Here is a 23,580-nt window from a genome sequence, read left to right as displayed (position 1 = left end):
CCAGCAGGGTAACCTCATCTGGTGTCTGAGAGCGGGCCAAGCACATCCCCAGAAACACACAAGGGCCTGCGCTTCCCTCAAATATTGATCAAAATGGACATTCAAGCCCAGGGATTATCCTGGTGCGTGGAAAATCAGTTGCACAAATCTCATTATGCTTAATAGTTCTGTAATGTTATTTTCCCCCCTAATTTGTAGACATCCTTTTCTCCATCATTGATTTATTGTGATATTTAATGACACAGTACAAATGAGGGAAACGGTTGGCAGTGGAGAGACAGAATGGACGTCCCAGCGGCCACCAGGGGTTTCTGCCGGCCGTGATGACGGTGTGAGCATCAGTGTGAGTAAACAGCCAGAGGGTTACACGTGGAGCTGAAAATGCTGAGTATGCTGGTTTTGGAAAGGCAGAATTAAGCAGAACAAAAATGCAAACTTTTCTCTATTAATTCAGAAGGAAATTCTCTCGGTATGACTCCCCTCCTCCCAGCGTTTTCCCGTGTAAAGTAAATCGTCTTATGTTGAGATTCTGTACCAATATTTTAAAAACGTTTTTATGAAAAATACACATAATTCCTGGAGCTATGACAGAGCATTTAAAATAAAATGTGGCCTCTGGGTGATGGGAGAGGAAGGGGAAATAATTTTTTTTTCCTTTAAGTAGCAGGAGAGCATTACAGAAACCTTGGTGCCAAAGACACTCGGAGAGTGGGCTGCAGCAGTCCTCACGCTCAGGACCTTTCACGGTCCTGTTAGTCACTTAAGCACAGTGCCTTCCGGCACTGTCCAGTGTATTAGGGCCCGTGCTTTTTCTCTAGTCTCTTTCACAGCATAAAACTGTCTTCTTAGAGGGAAAACACCACACGATGCATTCAATGTTTAAAGCCCTTGGAACAGTGACTTGCTCATAGTAAGCACTAAATAAATAGTGGTGGTTATTATTTAATTGAAAACTTGCTTGGGCCAGGCCCTGTAAAAGGCTGTGGGGGCAGAGGTGGAAGGATGGATGGATGGAGGGAAGGATGTGTGAATGGAAGGACAGGTGGCTGGATGGAGGGATAGATGGATGGATGGGTAGATGCAAGGATGAATGGGTGGAAGAGAGGAAAGATGGATGGAGAGAGGGAGGGAGGGGAGAAAAGAAGGAATGCAGGAAGAAAGGGAAGAGGTAAGAAAGGGGAGGTGAATCATGTCAACTGATATTTATTGAACTCTTGAAACACTCAAGAGCCCGTTGGTACAAGCAGACAGGTAAACATAAAGATGTGTCCTGGAGGCCCATAGATGGACTCTGCCATCTCTTCTAGAGCGCAGGAGTGGATCAGGGCTGTCCTCCAGAAGGTGAATCTGAAAGGGTGAGATGACCTTGTTGGTTCTCCTCCACCCCCACCTGTAGACTTATCAATCGCTCACTGAGACCAGAAATCTCATCTGGTTCCCTGTTGGCTGGAACAGGGCCTGAGCAGAGCATGAGCACTTGAGTGTTTGTGGATCGAATGGGTGGGCGAGTGGACGTGGAGGGGGAGCAGGGCCTCCCGAGGTCTCCAGGCGAGGGACTAGGGCCTGCAGAGAAAGCGCACCCTTCACACCAGAAATAGACCACAGACAACAATCGTGCATGTGAACCCTGGTGTTCTCAGACGGAAGAGGACGCTTAAGCGGTGACTTGCCATTTGGACGTTGTTAATGGTAATGGGTGTCTTGGTGGGAAACTCCTGTAAATGTGAGCGTTATAAGTAGTCATCGCGGTCCCCCTCTGCATGTGCCGCGGTCTGTGCCTTCAAGTCTCGCCCGCATCCATTCCTTCGTTAACCCGTGACTACACGCGCTTAACCCGTGCACACTCTAAGCCCTGTGCAAACACAGACTCCCATGCGGGTGATCTCCTGCCGACCGTGGGGCTGATCCTCTCAAGCCGCTGGTGTTCCGAGGTGTGTGATGAGGCTGTTTCCCAGAGAGCCGTCCGCCTTGTGAAGCATGCACATTCAAATGCGCTGTTCCTCTCCAGATCGCCTGCTCTTTGTAAAAGATCACCTACCTGCTCCTATAACAGAATTTATAATTCAGGGAGGATCAGTACGTCAAACGAGCAGCGTGGGCCCAGAGCCCACTTTTTACCAAGCGAGCTCCTTAGAGGCTGGATTTCGCCAGCACTCGCGGGGTGCACTGCGTCCTGAGCACTTCCTCAGGACTCACTCGTTCAGTCCCCGAGGCACGCCTGGGATGTAGATGTCCTTTGTTGCCCGCGTTCTACGGTGAGGCACAGAGAGGTTAAACACTCTCCCTGAGGTCACACAGCTCACACGTGGTTGAGGCAGGCTTCGCACCAAGGCTGTCTTAGCTGCTTCCCTTCTCTCTGCATCTGATTTCCTGGCTTCAATTTCAGTTTTATTAATGTTTTCCTATATGTCAGGGTCTAAAGAAATTCAGTATGTATTTTCATTGTGGTGGAACACACGACGTAGATTTACCGTCTTAGCCATCTGTAAGTGTGCAGTTCAGTGGCATTAAGTACATCCACGTGGTTGTGCGCCATCGTCTCCAGGGCTTGTTCATCTTCCCAGACCAAGGCTCTGTCCTCATTAAATCACATCTCAGCCCCTGGCACCCGCCCTTCTCCCTTCTGTCCCTGTGGATTCGCTCTGGGAACCTCCTAGACGTGGAACCGCACAGCGTTTGTCTGTGCGTGACGCAGCATCATGTCCTTGAGGTTCATCCACGCTGTGTCAGCAGCTGTGAGAACGTCCCCCTTTCTGAGGCTGGATCACACTGCTCTCTGTGGCTGGACGGACCACATCTTGTTTATCCATGCCTCTGTTGATGGGCACAGGTTGCCTTCTTCACCTTTCGGCTCCTGTGAATAATGCTCTATGAACGTGGGAGTATAAGTTCACAATTCAGCTATTGTTCAGCTGCCCAGTCGTGTCTGACTCTCTGCGACCCCATGGACTGCAAACAGTCAGAATTCAGCGTCTTTTAAAATCTATACTTGTGTCTGGTAGCTCCCGGGCAGAGACTAAAAACGACTGGTCTTAGGGCAGGTTTGACATCCTTTAACTCCAAAGGATGCTCAAACTCGAGGAAGGCACTTCATGGGTTTGGTTCGGGAGGTGAAGCCAGGTCCCCAGGTAAGGGCCGAGGACCCCATGGGGTTGGCCCAGAGCCCCTGCCTGCACCTCTGTGCCAGCTGCCCCTCGGCGCCATCCCCCCATGAGAGAACACGACCCGCAACCAATTATCAAAAGCTGTACCGGGCACGCTGCAGTGACCACCCAGACAGTGTAGATGGCCTCGCAGCATCACCCCACACCTGGGAGCTGGCTGGTGAATGAGGCTGCTGTTGAGCGTTTTCTCTTTGACCCGCCTGCTGGATTGTCACTTCCAGTTTGAAGGCAGTGGGGCTGAGAACTCAGGGCAGAGGCCTGTGCATGTGGGGGCCCCTGGGCCCGTGGGGGCAGGGGCACGTGTCCTCCGTGAGTCGGGATAGTGGGAACTTAGGGGTTAGGGACACGCAGTGGGAAGGGACAGCAGGATGTCCCAAAAACAGCTAGCACGCTACACCAAAGAGACAGTCAGAAACCAGAGGCCTGGAGGACATCAGGGAAAAACGCTTCCACCCAGCTTGCAGCCTTGGCGGAGCCTGTCCAGGAGTGTGAGGCCCCGGCCTGAGCAGCTTACCTCCGTCCCCCAGGAGGGAGCTGGGGGCTGAGGGCAGGGTGGGCAGGGTCCACCCGCAGGGCCTCCATCCGGGAGACGGGCGCCCTGACCTCCGTTCTCGCTGCCCTGTAGACGAAGGCCTGTGGGACATGTTTGCCAAGGACATTCCGCGGGGCGCCACGTCCTACACCGTCAGCCTGGACCAGCTCAGGCAAGGAGTGACCTACGAGTTCCGTGTGGTGGCCGTGAACCAGGCGGGCTACGGGGAGCCCAGCAGCCCCTCCGCCACTGTGTCAGGTAGGAGCCCCGCCCGGGGACCCCCTGGGGGGGGCTGGTGGACAGCATGGGCCCTGAGCACGGCCGTCCCCAGGGGAGACGTCCTGGCCGCGCTGAGCTCCTCTCGCCCTCTTTCAGAGCCAGGGCCTCAGCTTGAGCTGGGCAGGGTCCCCCCAGGGGAGAAGGCGTCCCCTGCAAAGTGCAGCCTGAGACCCTCTGTTAGCAGATGTGTCCTTAACTGTTGAGTCGAAAATTGAAAAGCAAAATCCTAAAAAAAAAAAAAAAAAAAAAAAAAGCAAAATCCTGCCCAGCCTGCCCCTCCCCAGCCGCCACCAGGGAGAGCGCGAACCCTTGACAGGCGGGTGTGTCAGCCCAGACGCCGGCCAGGGGGCCCGGCGCGCCCGGCGTCAGATTGGAGGCCGAGGCCTGCCGGCTCCAGCGCCAGCCCCCGGCTCTGCCGTGGGGGGAGCGGCAGACGTGGAGGGCGCGGCCAGGCTCCTCTACCCAGAGCTCAAGTGTCCGTGGCGACAGACCCTGTCCTCACCAGTGACGTGACGAGGGGTGTGACCGCTGGGAGGAAGTGACGGCCCTGGGCCTGGTCTTGAAGGTGCAGGGCGATGGCCGCAGGGAAGGGGGAGCCTGCACAAGGCGGGGGAGGGGGGGGGGTGAGCAGTGAGGGGCCCGGGGGGACCGGCTGGGGGCCAGGCTGGTCGCGCGGCCTGGACCCGCTCCTGGGGCCCCGGGCGCGGGTGAGGAGCGGGCCTCCACCCCACCTGCACTTTAGGGCCCCCCTCGGGAACACTTAGAAAACAGCCCTGCAGGGCCCCACCCCGGACAGCAGTTGTATCACAGGGGTCATGGATCTGGGCCTGATGATTTTCTAGCTCCGAGGTGGTCCTTCCATGCCACTGAGATTGCAAGCCAGGCTCTAGAGGTGGGGTGGCTGCAGGCCGAACCCCTGGAGCCGATTTGAGAAGGGAGCTGGTTGCAGAGACGTTTGGAGGTCGCAGGCCGATTCTGGGCCAGAAACCACGAGCCTTCCTTCCAATCAAGACAAATATGTTCCCCATCCCCATAGTCACATCTGTTTAAGCTGCTGACTGTGCTTGTTTAAATTGGAAACATCCTTCATCGTTTCCTTGAGTGAGCCTGGAGGGAGGGGAGCATCCGTGGGCACCCGGGCCCCGCGCCTCCTGGTCTGGGAGCACCGTGGATTCCAGGGGCGCCTGGTGAGAGGGACAACCCGGGGACCACTCGCTTGTTTAATGAAAAATAGATAGAAAGATCAAATTTACCTCTTCTACTTTGTCTTTATGAAGAAACTTGTAAACACACCCCAAAGTAGAGAGAATGGAATAAGGAAGCCCATCACTCAGTTCAGCAATTCAGGGTTTGTCTCCCTTGACCATGTATAAGAAATTACAAAAAGCAGCTCCAAACACACAGGGCTTTTGATCCCGCACACGCAGAGGGGACGGCAGAGGCTGGTTCCTACGTAAGAACATGGCTCCCGGTCTTCGGGCCCGTGGGCACCATGGCTCACACGTCGCTCTGCAACCCAGGTCGTGTGTGTCGGACCTAAAGCGCGGTCGCCTGCCAGGGCTTCCCCCCTGTTCTGTCGCGGCACCCGGAGCGGATGTCCCCTTGTTCGCAGGGCGCACACGCTTCAAGTCCGTCCACTGAGACCCTTCTGGCGGGTTTCTGCTTCTGGGTGCAGACCTCGCGGCGCCCTTCCTGTCCCGCACATCCGATGCCCCCCACAGGGAAGCAGGTGGAAGGCACGAGGGGGACCCCAGAGCCATCCGGCACCTGGCACAGAGCAGCTCCCGTCTCTCTCTCCTGAGTAAACAGAATAAGACAGGAGGAAGAAGACACTCCTCCTTCAGAGTAACTCTCAGTTTTGCTGGGGGCGCGAAATACATAAAACACATAGAACACAGCCCCAGCCTCCGTGGGTAGGGGCCCTGGCGCGGCGGAGGAGGCCGACAGGTAGCAGACAGGCGCCCCCAGCCGCAGCGGGTGAGCAGAGGCTCCCGGGCGGGTGTGGGCGCGTCCAGCTCTCAGCCCGGAGGGGTCGGTCACGGGGCTCCCAGGCTCACGGGCGCAGCACTTGCTGGAGGGGCCGACTCTCCACCCAAGAACTCCCTGCAATGTCAAGGATTCAGCAGGGGTTCTGGTGGCAGCAGGAATTGAGGCGGCCAGGGGATTTGGGGGTGTCTGGGGAGAAAGCCCCCCATACTGGGAGAGAGGAGCAAGGCCGGGCACTTCTGTTCCTCCCTCCCCATAACCCAGACAACAGATGAAACTGGGAGAATGTAAGCTCGCTGGCCAAGGCCCGGGGTGGGGGCAGCGGCGGAGAGAGGACCCCAGGCCCAAGAGAGACAGCAGCCCCAGAGCCTCTTCTCCGGGAAACCAGTGGATCCACGTAGGACAACCCGGACCAGACAGGGGCCCCCCTCCCCGGTCACAGCAGGGACAGAGCTTCCATCCCCGTGACCGTGCATCTGTCGCCCTGCAGCTCAGGTGGAGACGCCGTTCTACGAGCAGTGGTGGTTCCTCCTGGTGATGGCGCTCTCCAGCCTGCTGGTCATCCTGCTGGTGGTGTTCTCACTGCTGCTGCACGGCCAGAGCAAGAAGTACCGCAACTGCGGCGCAGGTGGGGAGCCGCCCCCTCCCCCGGGGGCCAGGGGCTGAAACGTCAGGGTCCTCCCTTCTGGGTCTGGGGTGCCCACACCACGCGCACAGCAGGCTTCCTCCGGAGGCAGGAAACGGGAGCTCTGGGCACCGGCGTCCGGCTAGCTCTGCCCTCGCGTGGGCCATGTGTCCTTTATCATCCAGCCCCAGAGAGTCTGTTTCCACTTCTGCAGCTGCTCAAACGCAGGAGTGGTTTCTAGTATGATTAAAAAAGTGGCAAGTGGGAGAAGGAAATGGCAACCCACTCCAGTACTCTTGCCGGGAAAATCCCGTGGTCGGAGGAGCCTGGTGGGCTACAGTCCATGGGGTCACAAAGAGTCAGACACGACTGAGCACACACTGATTGCTATTTTTATATCATATCTCTTTCCACTCAGAGATTTAAAGGTGTGCTAACTTTAACTGGTAAATTTAAACACAGAGATGCAGTACGTAAACACTGCTAGGACCTTCAAAAAAAAAACGTGGACAGTGTTTGAGAGGTGAGGAACGGCCCCTTCAGAATCATGGGAACAGGGAGCCGGGCACGGCTCAGTCGCCTCGGGACGGTCACAGCCGGGTCTGTGGTCCCGGGTCTGTGGTCCCGGGTCTGTGGTCCAGCCCTTCACTGACGGGGTGCGGGCTGCCTGGGCCCGCACCTGGGCTCTGAGCCCTCTGCCGGCCGGGCCCCGCGTTCCCGGCCACCCAGCACTGTGGTCCCTGCACCAAGAGGGTTAATAAAGCCAGGAGGCCCTAAAGTGCCTGCCATTTGCTTCTGTAGCGTTGAGCCATTCATCCCTCCAAGAAAGGATTTATTTTTTTCTGTGTAAATTCACTTCTAACAAGTGTTCGTAAATCAGATTTGATTCCTGCAGGATTTACAGTGTATGAATGGCATGTCATTTTCCCGAGTTAATGCTATTACAGAACCCCTCGTCTAGTGCTCAGAAAGTCTCTCTGCATTCCCTCCTCTCCCTCTCCATCTGGGAAACAGACCGCAGAGTCCAGTCTGACCCGCAGCTTCCAGTCCTCAGCCTCACCCCGGAGCATTCATTTAACATCATCATTGATGCCCAGAAACAAAGAGAGGAAAAAAAAAATGTCCACCAGAATGTCTCCCTGCCCGCCCAGGAGACACGCAGAGCCCAAACCACTGTGCCGCAGCCTCGTTCCACCCCTCCTGGACGACACTCTGACCTGTACAAGATCAGACTTCCTCTCTGGTTATAATATTCCCCTGCTCACCTCCCATCCACCCAAACCCCGATGTGCAGGCGACTTCCTCTTTCATTTGCCTCTCTGTGTGGGCCGCTGGCTTTCCCCGTTGCACACGAGTAGAACACCGAGGTGCGCGGAGGGCTGTGGGGTCCCCAGCAGACAGGCCCCTTGTGATCGGAACTGCTGGCGAATTTTACAAAACACGCGTGAGGCCCCTGGCGTGTGCTCGGGCGGTGTCCCAGGGACCGGGATGTCACCAAGAGCAAGGCCTGGGTCTGTGCCTCCGAGAGCTCACAGCCCAGCAGGGGCGGCAGCGGGAGGCCAGCCAGCTCTCAGGACGAGCGGAGAGGTGGCGACGGGCCCCGCACGCAGAAGCGGTGCAGGCCGGAGACCTAAGGGGTCCTGAAAGTCCTGTCTGATCTCACCACCCTCGAGCTGCGATCTGAAGGAGGGGGTGGATGAGTAAGTCAGGGGGGTGGTTGGGGCGGGGCTCCCCGGGCAGGGGAGGCCAGCCTGAGCTGGGGGACAGCTATGAGGACCGCCTTTCATGCCCAGCGAGGTCGGGGCCGCCAGGAGCGCTTCATGTCCCCTGGTTACTTAAAACTTCGGTCGGCTAGCAGATTGTAGAGTATGCTTTGATATGTACTGATGGGACTCATTTTTAAGTGATTTTTAGTTACAGACATTCACAGACATGTGTGACCACCACCACAGTTAGTTCTGGAGCATGTTCCTCACTGCAGGAAAAATCCCTACACTGTTGAGCCCTCACCCTTTATACCTTTACTCTCCACTCACTTCCTTGTTCTGACTATAAGCCCTTATTATGAAATTTATTGAATATCCTCAGTGGTGTAAAAAAGTTCATGCACTCTGACTATTCTTGAATAAGACACTAATTTTTAAAAAATAAATAAATAAAATAAAAAACTTGATTTTGGCGTCAAGGAAAAGAAACACCCAAATGCTAATGGCGTTTTGCTCCGAGGTGGACATGTGGCCTTACACCCAGCCTGCCTGCCTGCCCAGGGGGCTGACTCGGGTCGCCAGACCCGGGGCCCGTGCAGCGGGCGGTCAGGAGCACCCCGGGCGCCCGCCCTGCTCGACGAAGCTCAGGGCCTGGGCCCCAGACGCCCACTTCCTGACACGTCTGCGCCGTCCCCGCCACCTGTAGGTAAGAGCATCTCCAACATGGAGGAGTCCGTGACCCTGGACAACGGGGGGTTTGCCGCCTTGGAGCTCAACAGCCGCCACCTCAACGTCAAGAACACCTTCTCGAAAAAGAACGGGACCAGGTAGGGCAGCAGCACCCACGCAAGGGCCCACGCCCGCCAGGCCCACGCCCACGGGTCCCCCCGAATCCCAGGGGCAGGAGGGCGGGTGTTAGGGGTAGTTTGAGGACGTTTCTAGAGATAAAGAAGAGGCAGGTCTCAGGTGTAGGGACCTGGTCTTGGGGGACCTCGGGCCCCGGATGAGGGGCAGGCGTCACTGGAAGCGCGGGCGGCCTGGGAACTGCTTGCGTGGCACCGAAACGGTGCCAGAGGCTGTGCCTGGCTCTCCTCTCGACGCAGCCGCGGTGAGGCTAGGGGCGGGCTAGGAGGCGGGGCTGACTGGTGTCCGGCCCGCAGGTCCCCGCCCCGGCCGAGCCCCGGCGGGCTGCACTACTCGGACGAGGACCTCTGTAACAAGTACAACGGCGCCGCGCTGACCGAGAGCGGGGCCCTCCAGGAGAAGCCGGGCGACGCCACGGAGTCCGAGGTGTGTGCCCGCCACCCCCCCGCTGCTGGCTCCCGCCCCTCCCGTCCCCCCGGGGCCCTGTCCTGGTCTCAGCCGCGTCTCCACACACACACAGAGGCTCGGGGCAGGCAGAGCCGGGACAGAGCGCGCCCCTTCCCGGACGGGGAGGGTCCACGCTCGTCTCTGGGGCGCGAGGTCACCTCCCCGGTCAGTCCCTGGCCCAAAGTGGACGTCGGGTTCGCAAACCTCGCTGTGCTCTACGTGCAGAAAGAGGCCCAGCCGACCTGGAGGTCACTGGGGAACGTGGTGGCCTCTGGACCCCCGAGGGGTAACGGGGTCCCGAACCCACCGACTGGTAGAACCTGGACCCCCGGCCACCCCACTCGGGGGCTTCCTCTCCTGCTTTGGTCACAGCAGCGCTGGGTCAGTTAGCCGGGTCACCTGAGTGGGGCGGGAGCCCCTGGACCAGGGAAACCCCGCGCCCAAGGGGTGTCAGCCTCCAGTGTGACCCCCAGGACCCCGCCCCACACATCCTGGCACCTGGGCATTCACTGCGGGGCTGAGCCTGTCCTGGGCGAGGTCTCTGTATTGGGTAGGGGGGGACATTCCCTGGAGGGAGCCGTGCGGGTGTCGACAGGGGCCCCACTTCCCCGGGGAAGCCCCTTCCCCAGAGCCCGTCTGGCAGTCAGGAGCGACCCCGCTGAGCGGGTAGGGAACTGGGTGCCCAGTCCTGACCGCGGGATTTCAGAGACGCCGCAACAGGGACGGAATTTGCCGAGCTGTTTGCCAGACACGCAGGCCTGCCCCACCGCTTGGCATTCATACTCTAAATCAATATTTAATCTAAAATAAGTCTCACCTTCATTTTGACCTGAGTTTAGGACTGATTGCGCCCTCAGGCTCAATTAAATGGCTTCTTTCAAACTGTGGTTTGTGTAGGAGCCACACGGGGCCAGACCGCAGGTGGGGGCCGGTGGACGCGGCCGCTCGGCCTCTGAGCTCCATGGACGCGGGCGCCGAGTGCCTGTCTGCGCCGCAGCCTGGCCTCGTGGAAGCGGCAAGCCGCCCTGCGGGCCTGCGGGGGAAGTACTGTGTCCGCGCGAGGGGCTGTCTGTGGAGGGAAAAGCGAGAACGCTGAGCCCAGCTTCCTGATGAGGAGTCTGTGGCCTTTTCCAGCCGCTCGTCCCAAAGGCGGCACGGCGGAAGGGGTGGGCTGCCAACCAGAGCTCCCCAGGTCAAAGGTCAGAGATGGCTTGTGTCCCGGCCTTCCCAGGCTCTCAGAGCCTTGTGGACGATGCTCACAGCAGCCCCGCGCTGCCCCGCGGGCTTTACAGCTCCACGCAGGCTAAGCACTAACTGAGCGCTTCCTCAGCCAGGCCTGGAGGCAGGCGGTTCTTGTCCTTGTCCCTAGGACACCGCTGAGGCTGAGGCCACCCCACACACACACCCCCTCCCTCGGCTTCCAGAGCCCACTGACCCCCGCCCCTCCCCTCTTCTCCCGCCCAACACCCGGGCCACAGAGGCCATTCCCAGCACTGCCAGGACTGGACTCATCGATTCTGGACTACTTGTTCATAAAAGCATGCTCAGAATGGGTTAAATGCGGGCCAGTCAGTCTGTCCTCTCATAGGCAGGGGTGTTTTGCGTGTCAGATCCATCTGATTCACATGGAGGATTATTAAATGCTTGCAGGCACTAGGCTGATGCATGCGTGTATGTGTACATGTATGCGCTCATGCACATGTACAGATGCACACATGCACACAGGGAAGAGGGCAGCAAGAACGGAAGAAGGGAGGGGGCGAGGGTAGGAGGCGAGAGTGACGTGGAATGCACACTAAATCCTGCAAGGAGGTCATCCGGATCCTCACATAACAGATGGGAGAGCTGAGGCTCGTGGAGGTTCTGAGTGTCTTCCCCAGACACGTGCTCCTGGGTGGACCCGGATGCAGACCCAGGCGGCAGGCTCCCTTCCGTCCCCCCCCCCCCCGCCAGGCTGGCCGAGTTCTCCACGCCCGGGACACATGGCTGAGCGAGGGCAGGCCAAGGTGTGCCCGCTGCCTGGAGGAAGAGGCCCCTTCCATGATTCCCACAGATGCTTTGCAGGTACTAACACTTTCTGGTTCTAGAAAGTTGATCAGAAGTACAGACGCTGTCTCCACCGAGGTGTGTCACCTTGAATCTAGGGTTCCAAGCCCCCCAAAGCCTGTGGTAGGCAGGCGCCTCCCGTGAAGGGTCTGGGAGTCCAGGCTAAGAACTCGTGTTCCTGGGCTCCCCGTCTGCTCCTGAGTTCTCGGGTAGATGCAGTGAGGCCCGTCTCTTCCCCCAGAATTCTGTGCTCTGTCATCCTGCTGGGGGCCCAGCTTTGAACGTTATGACCTGGGAGAGTTGTAGGCAGGTTCACGGGGTCCCCACAGAGGGGTCTCGGAAGTGCCAGCTCCGATGGGAGCCTTTCCTTTGAACCAGTCTGGTCTCTTAACCAGACTGAGATGTCATTCACACACCGCACAGTTCACATCTTCACCGTATTGAATATTTAGGTGTGTGTGTTTAGCTTGCTCACATTTATGAGCTTCCCAAATTTTCTGCTGTTAATGGTTTTTAATTTCATCCCGCTGTGGTCAAAGAACATACTTTATGTATCTCCAACCCTCTTCTGTTTATCGAGGCTTGTCTTGTGGCGCAGCATCTGGCCTGTGTGGCAGGAACCCTCTTGAAAAGGCCGGTCGCTCTGCTGTTGCTGTGGGAGGGTTCGTGTGTGTCTGCTACGTCCGGTTGATTTATTGTGCCGTTCAAGCCTTCCACACTCTCCATCTTTCCGCCATCTGTCAACGTACTGAGGTCTCCAACAGTTCCTGTTAACATTCTCTATTTCTCTCTTCATTTCCGGCAGTTTTCATTTCCTGTATTTGGGGGCTCTGTTTTAGGTGCGTGTCTGTCTATAACTGGTGTCTTCCTGATGGACAGACCTTTCTATGAGTATCACATGCCCCTCTTGGTCTCTAGTCACAGTTTTTGTCTCAGAGTCTATCTGGCCTGACATCGGCACAGTCACTCCAGCTCTTTTTGGTTCCTGCTCACATGGTGTATCATTTCCATCATTTCACTTTCAGCTTGTCCGAATCCTTGGATCTGAAATGTGTCTTTTGTTGGCAGCATAAAGTTGGGTCATGCTGTCCTTATTCATCCTGCCAATCTATACCTGTTCACCAGATTGTTTAATCCATTCACAGTTAATGTAATTGCTGTGAATTCCAGAATTGACACCTGCCATTTTGGTGTTTGCCTTCTGTGAGTCTCGTGTCTCTATTTCTCTATTTTTTCTTCACTCATTTTGTTGTTGTTAAGTGGCTGTTTTCTAGTGTATATCCAGTGAATATTTCAATTCCCTTGTTTTGCTTTTACTATATTTTTTTTTCAGTTTTTTTATAGTGATTGCCCTCGTATTAGTATTTGCTTTAGATTTATTCTAAATCTCAGTGACATTTATTCTTGTATAAATCTATTCTCTCCTCCCCATTTGTGCTTATTATTATCATATTATGTCCATATTTGTGACAGACCCATAGAAGCATTTTTCTAATTGTACAGAATTTTGTATCTTTTAAAGAAGTTGAGAGGAGAAAGGTGAGCAAGTATGAGAGTTTATCATATTAACCCTTCTGCTTCCGATTTTTGGTTCTCTTCATTTCTCCCCACCTTTTTGTGCCACTAGAATTATGTTACATTTCTATGTATGATGGACCCAACAATATAATTATACAATATAATTATACAATATAATTATATACCTCATATTTTAGGAAATGCTTTTTAAATCAGATGAGAGAAGAAAGGAGATGAGGTACTTATACTGTCTTTTATAATTCCCTGTGTAATTATCTTTGTTGCTACTTGTGTGTGTGTGTATTTGATTTGATTTGCTGTCTGGCGTCATTGGCCTTCAACCTGACCATCTTCCATTAGTATTTCTTATAAGGCAGGTCTGCTAGCAATGAATTTTTCTGTTTTTGTTCATCTCAGAATGTCCTATTTCATCTTTATTTATGAAAGTAGTTTTGCTAAATAAAAGATTCATGATTGACAGTTTTCTTTCAACACTCTGAATGTGTTAGCCCATTGCCTCCTGTCCTCCGTTTTTTCTGACCAGAAGTCAGCTGTTAACATAATTTGAATTTTGTTGGACTGGATGAGTCATTTTTCTCCTTTCAATTTCAGGAGTTTCTTTTTGCCTTTGTCTTTCAGAATTTTAACTATAACTATGATGTGTCTGGGTGTGAGTCTTGTTCCATTTATCTTACTCTTGGTGTATTGAGCTTGTTGAGTATGCAGTTTTTTTTTTTTTTTTTTTTTGTCTGTTTGTTTTGTTTTTACCAGATTTGGGAAGTTTTAAGTCATTGTAACTCTCAGTATTTTTTCTGCTTCTTTCTTTCTTCTCTCATCTGGTATTCTCATCACACACACGTTACTACCCTGAGTGCTTTGTCACATTTATCAGCTGTTCTGTTTCGTCTCCCCCCCCCCCCATTGTTTTTCAAGTTGCATAACCCACTCCATTATTCTCGCCTGAAAAATCCCATGGATAGAGGAGGCTGGTGGGCTATAGTCCAAAGGGTCGCCAAGAGTCGGACACGACTGAGCGACTGACTGTGGCGAGCAGTCTCTATCAATCTATCTTCAAGCGCCCTGACTCCTTCCTGTGTCAGCTCAAATCTCCTGTTGAGTCCCCCCAGTGAATTTTACATTTTGGTTTTGGGATTTTTCAACTCTGGAACTTCTCATTTGGTCCTTTTAAGTCACTGCTATCTCTCTATTGATATTCTCCGCTTGGTGTGATAGTGTCAGCATACTTTTAATTCTTTAAACATGGTGTCCTTCAGTTCTTTGAACATATTATAATAGCTACTATGAAAGTCTTCGCCTGCCAATATCTGAGGCTTCTCAGAGGCTGCCTGCTTTTTTTCCCTGTGTATGGATCACACTTTGCTGTTTTTTGAAAACAAGAAAATATTTTAAATAATATCTTATATTCACTTTGAATACCCATATTCAACCCCCCCTGATTGTTGTCCTTGTTGTTCGCTTATCTGTTCAGTGACTCGTCTGGACTAGTTAGGGAAGTCCACGTCCTCAGCAACGTGTCCGCTCTGATGTCACCCCTCCGAGGTGCGGCCTTGGGCACGCGGGTGGTTTCCATGACAACCAGGGAGCCTGGGGTCTCAGCTAGGCATCCCCTGTCTCTTGTTCTTACCTCCCCATTAAGGTTCTGGAAGGCCCACCACAGCTGGTATCACACCCAGCTGTTAACCTCCTCTCCCTGCCAGCTCTTATTTTCGACAAGGCTCCAGAGTATAAATTACTCCACAGTTGGATCCAATCACAGGCCCAGCCCTTCTGCAGCCAGCAGGATGTTGTTAATCTTTGAATTCTTCTCTAAGCCCAAGAGGGCTCCCCTCGGCTGTCTCTTTGCCTGGTCCTCCCTGCTAAACCTCTGGCGGTTTATTGCCCTCCTTGTTACTCTCAAGGACTTACCTCTTCATTTCTCGCCCCTGAGGTCTCCACAGTCTCCAGCAATGCCCTGAGGCATGAAAAGTGAGACTGTTAGTCACTCAGTCCTGTTCGGCTCCTCCTTCCGTGGGATTCTCCAGCAAGAATACTGGAGTGGGTAGCCATTCCCTTCTCCAGGGGATCTTCCAACCCAGGTACTGAACCTGGGTCTCCTGCGCTGCAGGCAGATTCTTTACCGTCTGAGCCACGAGGCCTGGTCCAAATAAAGCTACCCCCTGCAGCAAAGCGGAGAGCTCTCTGTTCTGCAGGGCTGACTGCCGCCATGAGGACTTCGGTGTCACACCAAAGCTGGGGTGGGGACAACGGCCCCCTCCTCCACGGTGACCAGTGAGGCCCTGGGTGGGGATGGACGCCCCTGGGCTTCTGGCTGTGCCCCGCCCCCCCTGCGTGGAGCCCTTCCCACCAGCCACGAGGGTGGGGCGCGCAGGGATCAGTGTTCGCAGCCCGCCAGCCTCCAGCAGCCCCGGTGAGGAGGGGAGCCCAGTCCTCCCGACCACACCTCCAGGAATACCTCTGGAGACTGGAGCTGGGGATGAGCAGCTGGCTGAGAGATGCCGGCAGCTTCCTCCTCCAAGTCAAACCAAATTCCTGGACTAGGAGTTCTAGGGGAGGGGCCCTGGCTTCTTGGTCACATGCGCCTCCCCCCTCCCGCCCCCCACCGCAAGTGGAGCTTCCATCATCCTGGCTGGGGGTAGGGGGAGCAGGTCAGAGTTCAAGCAGCTCACACTCTTGCTCCTCTTAGTGATTTTAGACTTTCTGCAATAAATCTTCCCCCATTTGCTATATGCCCTTGGCACCATTTCCAGAGACTCCAAATAATTGTTGATAATTCGATTTTCCCCCAGTTGAATCATTGTTCTACTGTGGGGAGGACCTGCTGCTTCTTCCAGCCATTCTGGAAGTATTTTTTGTATCAGTAGTTGGTTGACGACCCAGGTAGGGGGTCCCCTGCCCATCCTTACTGCCCACCCTCTCCTCCAGAGCCAGAAACCGTGTGAGCTCTCAGCCAGAAAAGCTCTCCTGCAAAGCTAATACTTCACTGAAAAAAAAAAAATTGTGATGCTGTCATTTTCTCCCTGGGGTGTTTTTTAACCGTTTTCAGAAATATTACTCAAGTGACAATTCTGAGAACCGGCTCACAGGTGCAGGAGAACCTGCCTGATCAGAGCGGCTCTGAATTAGACCATTGGCCTCGCAGGATACATGCTGTGGCTCTTGATGTTTCTCCACTTAGAAATGAGGGACTTTTTCTCCGTTTTATCGCCCAGCAGCTTATGAATTATATCAGGGCTACTGTTCGAATCGCATTTTAAAAATTATTTTCAAAATCCACAGAAACAGTCTTCAAGGTCTCTCTGGCTTCAGCCAACTTAGATCAGCCCCCTCGCACTTAATTAATCCTCTAATAATATTGGAGTCTTTCATCTTGCTAGCACAGCACCAGAAGTCCTGAGATTATCTCTGTTAGCTGCTTGCCAGGCATCCACGCGCCTTTAGAAACTCATGGTCAGGTCTGCAGGCTCATCCAATCACAGGCTGGCCTTCCTCGGTTTCCTGGGAAACGGACTCACATCGCTACTTCATATCACACAGGAAACTTGAAAAAAAAAAAGAAAGACCCCGCAGCGTTTCCTTTTTGTCAATAATTCTAACTCACTAAAATACATCCTCATTAAAAAATAATAATGTCATATCAACAATAAACAGAGCAGGCAGCAGGACGGAGAATGACATTTTAATCCTGTGCTTTCTCGTGGAAGCGAAAGCGAGACGTGAACAGGAGCCCCGAGGCTCTCACCCGCACCCCCGTGTGTCCCGAGATGGGGACACGTTCGCCCTCTCCCTAGACGAACAACGAGACGCTGGAAGAACAGCTCTTAGCCTCCCCTGTCCATTCTGCACGATGGCTTCGTTCTGTCCCAGCGGCTTTGGGGGCCGCTTGGTGGGCCCACAGCCTTGTCCCCCAGGGAAGCACTCAGCTCTTCCAGGAGCGGCGGGGAAACTCGCAGGGCGGGTTCCCGTTGGCTCACTGACCTTGAACCTCCACAGGCCGCCCGCCTCCTCCACCGGCTGCTCTGGGACCCCAAGGGGAGGGGTCAGGTCCCTCCGGCTGCAGGGGGAGGGGCTCCAGGACATTGGACAGCAGACACCACGCTCGAATAGGGCCTCTGTCCTAGGAAACCTCCCCACGGAGGTCAGCTTGGATGTGGCGCTGCCCGGAAGCACGTGTCCCACGGAGGACACCGTCTCCTCACCCTGACTGAGCTCACCATCAGACCCTCGGTCTGGGGGCCTGTGCCATAGTCTCGGGCAGTCTGCAGCACCTGGGCCTTCCACACCCCCTGGCGCTGCTGCGTTCTCCACAGGGGACACAGGGCATCCCCTGGGGGCTGTGTAGACCTGTCCGGGGAGGGGGTGGGGTGTAGACCTGTCCCGGGAGGGGATGGGGTGTAGAGCTGTCCCGGGAGGGGATGGGGTGTAGGCCTGTCCCGGGAGGGGGTGGGGGTGTAGGCCTGTCCCGGGAGGGGGTGGGGGTGTAGACCTGTCCCGGGAAGGGATGGGGGTGCAGAGCTGTCCCGGGAAGGGATGGGGTGTAGAGCTGTCCCGGGAGGGGGTGGGGGTGTAGACCTGTCCCGGGAGGGGATGAGGGTGTAGACCTGTCCCGGGAGGGGGTGGGGTGTAGACCTGTCCCTGGAGGGGATGGGGGTGTAGAGCTGTCCCGCGAGGGGATGGGGTGTAGACCTGTCCCGGGAGGGGATGGGGGTGTAGACCTGTCCCGAGAGGGGATGGGGGTGTAGACCTGTCCCAGGAGGGGATGGGGGTGTAGAGCTGTCCCGGGAGGGGATGGGGGTGTAGACCTGTCCCGAGAGGGGATGGGGGTGTAGACCTGTCCCAGGAGGGGATGGGGGTGTAGAGCTGTCCGGGGAGGGGGTGGGGGTGTAGACCTGTCCCGGGAGGGGATGGGGGTGTAGACCTGTCCCGGGAGGGGGGTGGGGGTGTAGACCTGTGCCGGGAGGGGTGGGGGTGTAGACCTGTCCCGGGAGGGGATGGGGGTGTAGACCTGTCCCGGGAGGGGATGGGGGTGTAGACCTGTCCCGGGAGGGGATGGGGGTGTAGACCTGTCCCGGGAGGGGATGGGGGTGTAGACCTGTCCCGGGAGGGGATGGGGGTGTAGACCTGTCCCGGGAGGGGGTGGGGTGTAGGCCTGTCCCGGGAGGGGATGAGGGTGTAGACCTGTCCCGGGAGGGGATGAGGGTGTAGACCTGTCCCGGGAGGGGATGGGGGTGTAGGCCTGTCCCGGGAGGGGGTGGGGTGTAGACCTGTCCCGGGAGGGGATGGGGTGTAGACCTGTCCCGGGAGGGGGTGGGGTGTAGACCTGTCCCGGGAGGGGATGGGGGTGTAGACCTGTCCCGGGAGGGGGTGGAGGTGTAGACCTGTCCCGGGAGGGGGTGGGGGTGTAGACCTGTCCCAGGAGGGGGTGGGGTGTAGACCTGTCCCGGGAGGGGGTGGGGATGTAGAGCTGTCCCGGGAGGGGGTGGGGTGTAGACCTGTCCCGGGAGGGGATGGGGGTGTAGAGCTGTCCCGGGAGGGGATGGGGGTGTAGACCTGTCCCGGGAGGGGGTGGGGATGTAGAGCTGTCCCGGGAGGGGATGGGGGTATAGACCTGTCCCGGGAGGGGATGGGGTGTAGACCTGTCCCGGGAGGGGATGGAGTGCAGACTCCCCTGAAGCAAGAGTGCAGTGGATTCGTGTCCTGGGACCAGCTCAGGCCCCAGGAGGACGGGGGAGCAGAGCCTCTGGGAGCAACGAGCTGGCTCCCGTGGACACGCTGAGCTCTCCGTGGTCTCTGGGAGTTGGGCCCTGGGGTGGTCCACACCCAGGTGGTGGGGAGACAGGGAGGCAGGGTGGGGTGGGAGGAGGGGAAAGGGAGAGAAACAGGTGAGCGGCACCATCCCGCCTTAGACTGCCGCTGCTGCTCCCTGCTCAGCCCTGCTGCCCGTGGCCCCCACCCCGCCCCCGCCCCCACCCCCCGTGTGTCCCTCCGCCACCCCGTGGCCCGCTCCCTCCTCGACACCCCCACTCTCCATGGCCGCGCCTCCCTCCAGGGGCCGCCCCTTCGAGACCACCCCCATACCCTCCCACATCAGCCCCGTCCGCGCCCTCCTGGAGCCCCGGGCCTCCCCCTGTCCCTGGCCGTCCGGCTGAGCCCGCCCGTCCGTCCGTCCGCCCACAGGTCACCGACTCCGAGTCCGAGGACGCGCCGCCCCAGCACTCGTTCGTCAACCACTACCTGAGCGACCCCACCTACTACAACTCGTGGAAGCGGCGCGCGGGCGCGGCCCCGCACAGGTACGAGGCGGTGGCGGGGGCGGAGGCCGGGCCGGCCCCGCGCGCGGTCGTCACCACGCAGAGCGCCGTGTTCGCGCCCGCGGCCCGCGGCGCCCGGACTCCGCTCACCGGCTTCTCGTCCTTCGTGTGAGCTGAGCGGCGGCCCCGCGCGGCCGTGTCGAGACAATCACCTCCCGGAACTGGGTTCAGCTGGGTTGAGAGGATCTGACGCTGATGGTTGATTTCACCCCCTTGTGAACACGATTTCAATTAGGAACTTTTTTTTACTGGCTTTTTGTAACATCGCTGCAGGAAGCAGGTTTCTTTGGTTTTCTTTTCTTTTTATGAGAAGGTGTGTTTCACTGGGTGCAAGGGCTGGGAAGGCCTGAGCCCTGGGGCCCGGCTTCTGCATCGTGCGGCCTGGGAAGGCTGGGGAAAGGGGGATGGGGGTCCTCCAGGCCTCTCCCCTCTCTGCTCTACCTCCTGCCTGAGAACCAGCGCCCGCCCGGGTCTCCTGGCGCTAGGAGCAGGTGTCTGACCTGGGCCCGGAGCCTCCCGACCTCGTGCATCCGTCTCTGGAATGTCCTCACTGGGCAGTTTTAGGCGAGGAGCCGGCTTCACAGTTCCTGGCAACAGGGCGACAGAGGCCAAGGTTCATTCCAGGGGTGAAATACTCGGGGCTTTCCCACTTCGGTCCTTTCTTTCGACCCCCATCGTCCAGCAGCAGGAAGCATCCCAGCTGGGAGCCACCTCCTGCCCCCGCCCGGAGCTCCCTCCCCCCGAGCACACAGCACAGGCCCGCCCCAAGGAGACAGCAGCCGCAGAATCGCTTGTCATGTAAGAGGTGTGCATTGTTAACCAGAGTATTTTTTAAATCTTTTTATCTTTTTTTAAAATAAGTCACATGAAATGAATGCGTCTCAGCTGTCTGCAGGTGCCTTTCTCTTCATTGTTCGGCTTTGTCCGCGGGAAAGACAAAGAGCCACGGTGTCTCCGAGTAAAGCAGAAGGCTCTGAGAAGACGGGGTCCCCAGTCCCCCCACCCCACCCTGTGCCCCCCAGGCCCTTCCGCGCGCGTGGCCGCATCCTTCCTTGGCGCAGCGCTGTGGTCCCGTCCCCCGACCCCAGGCCAGCTCTCAGCCTTAACAGGTTTTCTGGAAACCTTTCTTCCCTTTAATCGTTACTGTTTTGTTTTCGTTTATTTTTAGCTAAATGGAAGCAGCAGAGCTGCTCTGAAAATGAGTCCAAACGGTAGCTCCGCCTGCAGTGCGGCACATCACCTTTGTGAGAGGTGTAGGGAGTGCAGGTGGTCGAGCCCCTAGCCCCGGTCCAGTCTAGAGTTTTCCAGGGTATGCCCGCAGGCCTGAGGGAGGGCCGCAGGTCCAGCCTGGTCAGCGGGGGCCTGTCCACGCCCCCAGCATAGGGGAGCAGGGCCGGCCTGTCCTCCTGCGTGGCCGGCCTGTCCCCGAGCCAGCGCCTGGCCAGCACCAGCAGGGAGCCCGTCTCGGGGCCCGGCCGTGAGTCGTGTGGTCTGTGGGGTCTCCCCTTCCCTCTTCCCCCCTCCTCAGGGCAGAGGGCCATCTTGACCCTCTGCTTTCAGAGTTGCTGGGTGTGACCCCAGGAGACCAAGAAAAGCTTGTGTTGTGTGAGAAGAGAGAAGAAAAAACCCTTTTCTGTTTTAGAGTTTTGTGTTGGGTAAAAGACCCCTTTTCAGTTTCTCCAAAAGTAGAGGTAGGGGATGTGGAAAGGCTTCTTTCTCTCCCCCCGCCCCCTCCCTCCATCCCTCTTTTCCTTCCTTCCTTCTCTGAGTGGAGGGGAAACGTTCTAAACCAAAAATCCTGGATGCTCTGCCCAAAGCTTCCCCTGCAAAGACTCACCCCCCCAGCTCCCTGGACAGGCCGGCCTCCATCCTCTCGGGCCCCAGATGGGGAGTGGATAGGAAGCCGTGAGGCTGCACCTCGAATTTCTCGGGAGACAAGTGGACAGAGAACATGGACACACTCTGCCTTGGCGCTCTGCTCTCTAAGCCATACGGAGCCTTGCTTCAGGGCGGGAGAGTGCCGGAATGTCCTGGCACCAGGACAGTTCGGTTTGAGGTGTGTGTCCTGCTCTGGGGTTTCTGCAACAGCAGCACCTTTTCCCCAGGCTCATTATACTTCCTTCTTCTTTCTGCTCGGAGCCAGCTTCTTTGGGACGGAACCGTGTGTCCGAGGCTGCAGCTCACGGCTGCCGCGGCATTGGCACATGTGCCTGGCCCAGTGGCCCCGGGGCTCTGGGCCGTGGGAGCTGCTGGACCCAAGGGAGAGCTGGGTGTTTCTGGTTAGATTTCAGCTTCCAGACAGTGTGACATTGAGAAGCGTGGGTTCCTAACCTCTCCTCTTGAGGGAGGGAAAAAAAAATCACATGATAGGGAAATGGATGTTGGATTTTAATCTTGGTTCTGAACCAGGATGGGCACCATTTCTCTAACGGAGGCAGGAGGCATGTCCTCTCCTGCCTGTTCCCGCGGTGATGCCCTGCAGGTGTCAGGCACTCGGCCTCGAGGGGGACCCTATCCAAGGCCTGGTGATGGGCAGGCGGGCTGCCCTTTCCCGTGAGGACTACAGCCGCGCTCTCTGCCTGAGTAGCAGAGATGGGTTTTCCCGGGGCTCCCGTCCCCTCCGCAGACTCCGGTCCCCCCTGCCCAGCCCGGGGCTCCCAGGAACAGGTTTCCAGGCCAGTGAGCAACAGGGCAGGGCCGTGGACAGTGCCCGCACCCAGCGGCTGTGGAGCACATCTCCTGGATCTCCTGCACCTCCTCCCTCTGAATAAATCGGCCCAAAGTGAGGCCTCCCTATCCCCAGCCACGCTTTTAAGTAGCCCTCGGTACACGCCGTCGTGGAGGAACCTGAGCCGTGGGACAGCGTCGGGCGAGACCGCGGGGTGGGGGGGGTGCGCTCTCCGCAAAGCCCTGGTGACGCTGCCCTTGCCCTTGATGCGACCGGACCGCCGCATGGTGTTTGCATAGTGGTTCTAATGGTTCATAGCATGGTTTTCGGTTTTTACAAATTCCTGGCATACAGCGTAGTTCTTCTCCCAGCGAGCCGGCAGTCTGCATATCCAGACGCAGCTCTCTGGCTCAGCATCTCTGCCACGTGGACTGTCCAAGAGGTGGGATCCGGTGGGGGGGAACCCTGGGACTGAGCCGGTCGCCTCGTTCCCTGTCAGCCTCACCTGCCAGTTTATCGGGGGCTTGGGTCAATCCTGAACTTTTCCCGGCCACATTTTCTGGAATTGTGCAGAAAACTAGATCTCCTTTAAAAACAAAAACACTTGTAGGAAGACAGAGAGGTGCTATGGGTACAATTTTTAATAAAAGCGTCTTTTTGTTCCTTGTGCACCTGTGCCTTTCTTCAATGAGTGTGAACGGAACGACTTGGGGGTCCTAGGGCTGACGGATGGAACGCTGAAAGGCCAGCCCAGCACCGTGTGGGGGCCACGCGGCCCTGCCCCTCCTGGAGAGGCGGGTGTGGATGCTGGGGGCCTGTGAGGTCGGAGGGGCCCAGCTGGAGCTCTCCCAGGAAGAGGCGCGCCCGGGAGCAGCCTGGCCAGGCTGCCAGGGCCTGAGGCAGGCGGCAGGGGGCCCGCATCCCCCGGAGTGGACACGTGGCCACCCTCACCTGCCCCCGGCTCGCCCTCTGAAGACCCCACAGGTGCCAAGAGGGAGACTGCTCCAGGCCAGCCGAGGACTGGACTCAGGGAAGGCACTCCGGCCCCTTTGCGAGGGTCCCACCGGCTCAGGAAGCCCAAGCGCCTTCCCGCCCGCGCCAGCTGCTGTGTGTTCCCGGGGTCCGCCGGGAGGGGCTCAGCTTCCCGCTCATCCTCAGGGCCTCCCAGCCTCAGAGGGTGGTTCTCCAGGCGGCGCTTAACACTTGCAGTGCCCGCACCATTCCCAGGCCCGGGAGGATAGACTCTCTGGGAGTCGGACCCAGGCACCCAGTTTTCGGGGGTAAAGCTGCCCAAGTGATTCCAGGGACCGCCGAGGAGGACATGCGCTGGGAGGACCGGGCTGGGGGGAAGGAAGGAGAAGCAGACCGCAGTTCTGATGCCGCTCTGGAAGCAAATGCCGCTGCTGACAGCCAGAG

The 23,580-nt window shown here is 57.1% G+C and overlaps 1 protein-coding gene across 1 annotated transcript in view; it reads left to right on the top strand.

Annotated features, from left to right (window-relative positions):
* The window catches only part of SDK1 (sidekick cell adhesion molecule 1), a 722,340-nt gene extending 699,507 nt beyond the window's left edge, over positions 1-22,833 (top strand). The window contains exons 41-45 of the mRNA XM_070460504.1: positions 3,790-3,954; positions 6,452-6,589; positions 8,999-9,119; positions 9,453-9,582; positions 19,363-22,833. Coding sequence (XP_070316605.1) covers positions 3,790-3,954; positions 6,452-6,589; positions 8,999-9,119; positions 9,453-9,582; positions 19,363-19,608 — 800 coding nt within the window. The 3' untranslated portion in view covers positions 19,609-22,833. The remainder of the gene's footprint in view (positions 1-3,789; positions 3,955-6,451; positions 6,590-8,998; positions 9,120-9,452; positions 9,583-19,362) is intronic.
* Positions 22,834-23,580: the final 747 nt, after the last annotated feature.

This window comes from Odocoileus virginianus, chromosome 33 (assembly GCF_023699985.2).
Source record: "Odocoileus virginianus isolate 20LAN1187 ecotype Illinois chromosome 33, Ovbor_1.2, whole genome shotgun sequence".
Lineage (NCBI taxonomy): Eukaryota > Metazoa > Chordata > Mammalia > Artiodactyla > Cervidae > Odocoileus > Odocoileus virginianus.
This window is presented reverse-complemented; position numbering and strand designations above follow the sequence as displayed.